This window comes from Sprattus sprattus (genome assembly GCF_963457725.1).
Source record: "Sprattus sprattus genome assembly, chromosome: 3".
Taxonomy (NCBI): domain Eukaryota; kingdom Metazoa; phylum Chordata; class Actinopteri; order Clupeiformes; family Clupeidae; genus Sprattus; species Sprattus sprattus.
Genome location: NC_137922.1, coordinates 46,109,517 through 46,117,541, shown reverse-complemented (window position 1 = coordinate 46,117,541; position 8,025 = coordinate 46,109,517). Strand labels below are relative to the sequence as shown.

General features: G+C 42.6%; 1 protein-coding gene across 1 annotated transcript; it reads left to right on the top strand.

The window, feature by feature from the left end:
* LOC308361609 (cytochrome P450 2B4-like) lies at positions 1-6,141 on the top strand (the record flags this gene model as incomplete). The annotated part of the gene is made up of 9 exons (XM_080834015.1): positions 1-165; positions 867-1,029; positions 1,223-1,375; positions 2,152-2,312; positions 3,680-3,853; positions 3,992-4,130; positions 4,280-4,467; positions 5,593-5,734; positions 5,957-6,141. The coding sequence occupies 9 exons, from the start codon at positions 1-3 to the stop codon at positions 6,139-6,141; spliced, it is 1,470 nt and encodes a 489-aa protein (XP_080690141.1).
* Positions 6,142-8,025: the final 1,884 nt, after the last annotated feature.

Below are 8,025 nucleotides of genomic sequence, written 5' to 3'. Positions count from 1 at the left end.
ATGCTGAGCTCTCTGCTCTTGTTGTGCTCTGGAGTCTTCTTCCTCTTCCTCTTCCTCTTCAGGGTGAGAAGACCGAAGAACTTTCCTCCTGGACCCACAGCACTTCCTCTGCTGGGTAACTTACTGGAGCTCAGCCCACAGGACCCACTACAGAGTTTCAAGAAGGTAGCAGCACCCACACACACACACACACACACACACACACACACACACACACACACACACACACACACACACACACACACACACACACACACACACACACACACACACACACAGAAAACCCACAACAGAGTAACAGGTAAAGACATTATCAAGCACAATTCAAAATGGCTTAAACCCTTCCAAGCAAAACAGTACAGCTGCCACTGCTAAAAGGCTTGCTAGCATGCTAACCCGTGGTTTCAGTGGTAGAGGTAGAAAGGGCTTGGGTGGTACGAGCTACTTGGAAGGTGTGTTTATTTGTCTTTAATATGACCATATACATTGACATATAATTTCAAGATGATACCAGTACTAGTAGCCTTTAAATGCTGCTTCAAAAGATGGCAAATTATGAAAAAGTTGCGAGAAATTGGCAAAAAGTGTCTCTTTAAGCGTATTTAGTAGAAATTATCTGTAAATTAGTGCAGAATAGTATACTGTACTACATACTGTAATATACACATTTGTATCCTATATTTAAAACATACCACCAGTAGAATACTCCAGGCAAGTTGTACATTAAAAACGTACCTCTGATACCTTCAACAACAGTAACAGTGGTTTGTTTTCAATATACCTCAATATACCTCTGCTTCTCATGTGCTGTGGCTCACGTGTGTGTGTGTGTGTGTGTGTGTGTGTGTGTGTGTGTATGTGTGTAGTTAGCAGAGCGCTATGGTCCTGTCTACAGTCTCTACTTTGGTCCTCGTCCTGTAGTGGTGTTGGCCAATCAGCAAGTCATCAGAGAAGCACTGGTCACTGGAGCCACAGAGTTTTCTGGACGACCAGATCACATGTTGATATCTCATATCACCCAATGCAAAGGTAAAACGACAAAGACACAGACACAGACGCATACACACTCACTAAGTGTTGTTGTGTGTCTTCCATTAGATTTATGTTTGGTTGTGACTGCTGTATGCACACATATTTATTGGCCTTCTGTGTTCCAGATTTACATCAGTCTTTAAATAGTTTGGTGTTTGTGCATCATGATTTAACACATGCTGTGTTTCAGGTGTGATTCTTGCAGATTACGGTCCAAAGTGGCAAGAGCACCGGCGCTTTGCCCTGACCACGCTGCGTAACTTTGGGATGGGGAAGCGCACCATGGAGGAGAAGATTCTGGAAGAGACCCGACACATTTGCGCCGAGCTGGAAAAACATGCAGGTACCACAGCTTACTTTTGGATGGGATGCTATGCATCTTTTGTCCATTAGGGTGCAGTATAATGCTAAATGTTTTCTGGTGCATGTTTGTAGTGATACATTTACATGTAATTATTTAGCAGACGCTTTTATCCAAAGCGCCTTAGAAGGGAAAGGACAGTCAAGCTACGAGCAATAGAAATCTGTTGTAACAATAAATACTACTTTACATAAGAAATAGAATAACGAAATTAAAAAGAAAAGAAAAAGAATTGCAGGATGTAACTGCTGTAAGTGCAAGTTAAGTACTAGTCGAAGTGCCAGTAGTTGCACAGAGGGCAGTGCCAAACAACGCTCACTAAAAGAGCGCAGCATCCTGGGTAAAACATTTGCCCTTATAAGAGCATTTAGGTTCGTGGGAGCAGAACCAGCAATCACTCTGTAGGCAAGCATAAGTGACTTGAACTTAATGCAAGCAGCTACAGGCAGCCATGAGTAGCGGGGTGACGTGTGCCCTCTTCGGTTGGTTGAACACTATACGCGCACCGCGTTCTGGATCACCTGTAGTGGTTTCACCACCCAAGCCCGTTAGGAGGGCGTTGCAGTAGACAAGGCGGGAACTCACCAAGGATTGCACCAGCAGCTGGGTGGCATACTGGGTTAGGTACGGCCTGATTGTGCGGATGTTGAATAGCGCAAAGCGGAAACCTGGAGACAGAGGCGATTTTTGTGCGTCAAAGTCAGTAGGTCATCAATAATCTCTCTCTTTCTCATTCCTTCTCTCTCTCCCTCTCTTAGGGAGGTCCACAGACCCCCAGTATATCTTCCACTATGCTGCCTCTGACATCATCTGTTCGGTTATTTTTGGCTCTCGATTTGACTACAATGATGCTTACTTCAAGGAACTTATTGTCATGATTGTGGAATTTAATAAATTAGTCCTTGACCCTTGGGCAATGGTATCTTTCATACTTATATGTATATATATTGATAATATTTTTATATTGATATTTGTTCTGTAAATAGCAGAAATGTGTTCATTGTTTGCTTTAACTTTTTTGAAAATCAAAAAAGGTTAATACCACTACATAATCTTATCTTGATAATTGACGAATTTAAAGAAGCAGTCCGGATCAATTGCTATTCGCTAACGATATGCTAGCGGCTCAAACTAATGAAATCTCTTGAAATGTGCTGACTTTGACATTATGACAAACTAGTTACTCAACAACTGTCCTAACACAGTCACACATCAAGCAAGTGCAACACAAGACAAAGCAAGACGGCAAATAAGCTACTTACTAGTTCGGCAGACAGTAGAAAGCGGGCGGTGTCAGGCAATCCTACATTTAGCAGTTATATGCCTATGGACCCTAGCCTGACGATGTCATACTCATAATTCTAGTCAGAATATGAGTCTGATACTGACCCATTGGGCTGTGATTATGGGGCGTGTTTCAACGAACCAGGCAGAAAAAATGTCTCTTCGCTCAATTGGATACCAAGAACCAATCAGAGCAACTTAGTATGACCATCTGATACATTAAAAAACTCTAACCTGATCCCGTAGGAAGGACGGCACATTTTTTTTTTCGATCAACAAATGCCTTGATCGCGTTTCTCTCTTCCTCTTTCAAAATGAATGCGCTGTCAATATCTGTTGAGATAATGCCTGCTCATGTTACTTATTAGCAGCAAGGCTAGCTAGCTACTATGTGTTTCAATGGATTTTTGGTGTAAGCGTTAGCAATGACCGAACAATAATGGTCTAGAGCGCTTCAGTTAAGACATACAATCCTCGGCAACATTTGTGGTGCACATACACAACTAACCGAGTCAATGTAGACATAAAAAAAAGTCGTGTAGATAGCATAATTTACATAAAATATGTCACACTAACAAGCTCCCGATACACCGCCATCTTGGGAGGATTTCGAATCTACCGCTTGATCATCTGTCCATCATCGTATAAAGCCCGCCCTGACAATTTTATTGGTACGGCATTATCCGACCGATGATACTCTCTCCAAACTAGCTCAAAGCCAGACCGAATCTCCCAGACCAAAAATGTTGTGGGCGGGGTTCGGGCTGGTATCCAGGCTATATGGACCCTGGTATGGCAATGGCACGGAGGCGATTCTCCATATTAAAAGTCATTGTAGCGCCCCAATTTTTTTCAAGCTGTTATTTTAAGGTAAAACTGCTTATCCTAACCCTAATCCTGAAGTATAATTGTTGCATACTGTTACTTTAAAAGTTTCTTTCATTTCAAATTTAAAGTAATTAACAGTTTTGACATGTTGCCACTTCTTCCCTCTTGATACAGATCTATGAAATTGCTCCATTCATGAGGCGATTCCCTCTGCCGTTCAATCAAGCTTTTTACTTAAACAGACGCATCAAAAGTCACATATTCAAAGTGGTTATTGAACACAAGGACTCATGGGTTTCAGGCCAGCCTAGAGACCTCATCGACTGCTATATCGACGAGATGGAGAAAGTGAGTGTGTGGGACAGAATTAGTTAGCAAATGAGAATATGAATATGCCATGCTGAACGTCCTAGTAAAAGCTGTGTCTGTGTGTGTATTGATGTGTTTGTGTGTGTGTGTGTGTGTGTGTGTGTGTGCGCGCTTTAGAGGGCAGATAAAGGCACCTCCTTTGACGACAGTCAGCTGGTGGCCGTCTTGTTTGACCTCCTGCTTGCAGGGACAGACACCACCTCTAACACCCTGAGGACAGCAACACTCTACCTCACGACCAATCCTCACATACAGGGTACGTGGTCAAACTCCCCCTTCATCAAATACAGAGTTGCTTTGCAAAGACATGTGTTGTGGGTATGCTGAATTTGTGTGTGTGTGTGTGTGTGTGTGTGTGTGTGTGTGTGTGTGTGTGTGTGTTTATATGTGTGTGTGTGCACTCAGAACGCTGCTACCAGGAGATAGATGAAGTGCTGGGTTCTCGTGAGCAGGTGTTGTTTGAGGACAGGCAGGCCATGCCCTACGTCCAGGCCGTGATCCACGAGGCCCAGAGAGTGGCAGATACTGTTCCTTTGAGTGTGTTCCACACCACCACCGCAGACACACACATCCAGGGCTACAGCATTCCCAAGGTAACAGTATAGACCAGTACACCCCAGTACAGACCAGTGCAGACCGGCACAGACTGGTGCAGACCTGTACACCACAGTACAGAACGGTACACCCCACTACAGACCAGTACACAACAGTACACAACAGTTACACCTAGTAACAGCTCAGAGTACACTAATACCTAGCTTATCATTAGCTTCCGGATCCGGATAGCAACTGACCAAAACTGCCTCTTGAAAGAGTATTGCCCTTGCATCTGATGCAGTTGGAGTACTTGATTTTGCTGTCTTAAGGCTGATTTATGCTCGGGGTAAGCGCAAGAGGCCGCGCAAGCGCAAGAGGCCGCGCAAGCCCCTTGCGCGACCCTTGCGCGACTTTTCACGTCTTGCGTGCGTCGGCCCCTTTTTCTAGACTTGCGTAATTTTTTACGTAAGGTCTTTCGCGAGCCTCGCAGCCTGCATTCTATCAACGAATGTTACGAGATGAGGTTTCTAAAATATGCTGCATGTCTACTCAGCATTACAGTGCTTCCCAAGTAAAGGTTTGAAAAGAACTTCAAGCTTCAGACTTTCTGTTAGGGAACCTGTTATCTATCTGCAGAGCAAATGTCAGGCTCATACAAAAACATTAACGTGAATTAATTGATGCTAATACCTAGCGCGGTGTCTATAGGATTTCCCATATACGTTAGCATTAAGCTAACGTATATTCTACCACAGTAAAACATGCAATACTATGTGATTGTTTTTAGAAAACGAATGTTACGTGATGAGATTACTAAAATGTAGCCTGCATGTCTGCTCAGTTTAACAGTGCTACCCAAGCAAAGGTTTGAAAAGAACCTCAAGCTTCAGACGTTCTGTTAGGGAAACCGCTTTCTATCTGCCAAGCAAATGGCAGGCTCATGACAACACGCGCAACCTTTGGGAGCATGAACTGCACTGAGTACATTTTGCGCAACAATTAACCCCAACGCTGAAGCAAGCAGCCGCCTTTAACCACCATGGGAGTAAACAGGGCCCTAACCTCCTTTCTCTCTTAACTTCTCTTTATCTCTCTCTTCCCCTGTCTCTCTTCCTCTCTCTATCTCTCTCTCTCTCTCTCTTCCCCTCTCTATCTCTCTCTCTCCCTCTCTCTCTCTCTAGGGCACGATGATCATTCCTTGTCTGTCCTCAGCACTTCATGAGGAAGGCCAGTGGAAGTCCCCGCGTGACTTCAACCCTGATAACTTCCTGAACGAGAGGGGAGAGTTTGTCAAGTCTGATGCCTTCATGCCCTTCTCTACAGGTAGCACACATAGCCTACTGTATTTAATTATTTCTGACATAATTACAAAAGTGTTGTACTCCTATAAAGCAGTGTTTCTTTGTCATTGGGTTGGTTAAGTATTTGAAGTAGTTGTGAATCATATGGTGTTTACAGCAGTATATAATTTGGTTGCTTTAGTATGTGAAGTTGTTGTGAATCCTATGTTGTTTACAGCAGGATGTCTTCTGGTTCTTCTCACAGGTTCTCGTATGTGTCTGGGGGAGGGGCTTGCTCGGATGGAACTCTTTCTCATCCTGGTCACGTTGCTGCGCCGCTTCCGATTGGTCTGGCCAAAAGAAATGGGTTCTCCTGACTACAGCATGGTCTTTGGCGCCACACAAGCACCCAAACCTTTCCAGGTCACTGTCCACCTGAGAGGGGCATGAACTATTAATTGCTCAACTGTTTATGGTCAATCCCATACACATCTGTATAATAAAACTTTCATTCATTACTGGTCACAGTTTTTAATGTCAAGCAACTAGACATTAAAAAACTAGATTTGTACAGTCCGCTGGTGGCTGCATCATTGAAGTCTTTATTTTAAGCACCTTGATACAATTGTATTGTTTTGGCTGTATATAAATACAAATGAATCTAATTACATTGAATGTTTACTCAAATTATCTCCCTCTGGAATGAAATACTGTTTTCTGATTGGACAATGGGGTGTACATTAAGTTCGTATAACCGGACACCTTGGACGTAGTCCCAGTAGAAAAGTTAAATCGCCGTTCCATATCAATGCTCTTGAATGGTTACCATTGACAACCAACGTAACGTTTATTTTTTGACAGCAAGGATAATTCGAACAAAGATGGCGGCTTGTTGGGAGAAGTTAGTGGGAAATGTTTTGTATGAATTAAGCTATCTACACGACTTAAATTGACTCGGTTAGTTGTTTATGTGCTACAACAATGTTGCAGAGTATTGTAAGTCTAAACTGAAAGTCTCGAATATTATTTGTAGGCGGCTGCTAACGCGTATACCAAAAACCCATTCAAACAGATAGTAGCTCACACGGCTAACTCGCCAGCTCGATTGTGAGCCTTCGACCAAAATCACCAAACTTGACTTCCCTGATGCTCTGTCCAACTTCACCATCAACGGAAACGTGGAGTTCAACTTTAATTATGTAAAACCTTATGTCCAACACCTTTGTCCGTGTGTCCGTTTACAGAGGAGAGCTCATGAGTGTCACTTTGCAGCATAGCAATGCCCGGGGAGACTAAAGGTCATATGATAAGACCAGTTCCACGCACTACTTTCTCTAACGGGAGCACTAGGCTTTAAATCAAGAATTCATCAGGTTATTATGCATATTAAGTTTCCTAAAGATAACGGAAATTCTAAATATAATAATAAAAACATTTTTGGATGTTGTAAACGGGAGATAAGCGGGATAACGGCCTCCGAGCTGTACAGTTCTACAAAGGTAATGGACTTTGCGGAGCAACCGCTTCGCGTCGTGGAGTTCTTTGCCCCGCAGCATCCATTACCTTTGTAGAACTGTACAGCTCGTCGGCCGTTATCCCTTACGTGTTTTCTCTACTCTGATTATGATTTATCTGGAGTCAAGGGATGTTCTGTTAGGTGCCATTCGCCACAGGTTGACCGGTCAGAACAGAAGGATGCCAGAAGGATGCCAAATTCCCAATAAATATGTTTATTAAATACATTATTTATTTATTTACACAATGCATGCCGTGAATAGTCTTGATGTAACTGTGTTACAACAAACATTTAATGCCGTGTGTCACAAACTGGAGATTTGAAACAAGAAAAAGGATGCAAACGCTCAAGACGTGTTTTACTTAAATAAATCAAAGTGCCACGATGGGCAAACAAGGTAAAGTTCACAGGACTGGAGAACAAATTACGTCTTGCTTATCAAGAACAATTACACACAAAGACAAACGAAAATTCTAAGGCTTACATAGGAACTCAATTAATACATTGGCTACAGGTGAGAACCAAACTTAATTAACACAATGGCTACAGGTGAGAACTAAACTTAATTAACACAATGGCTACAGGTGAGAACTAAACTTAATTAACACAATGGCTACAGGTGAGAACTAAACACAAACTATTAAACATAAATGTCACAGTACATTTTTTCATAACAATACAAGACTCACTGGGTTAAATTCAAAGCAAAACTTTAAGCTTGCTTTGACATGACTTCATCAAAGAGCAGTGCAAGGAAAGGTAAGTTATAGCACAATGTATACACATAGGCCTTAACAATTAGCAGATAAGAGAACATA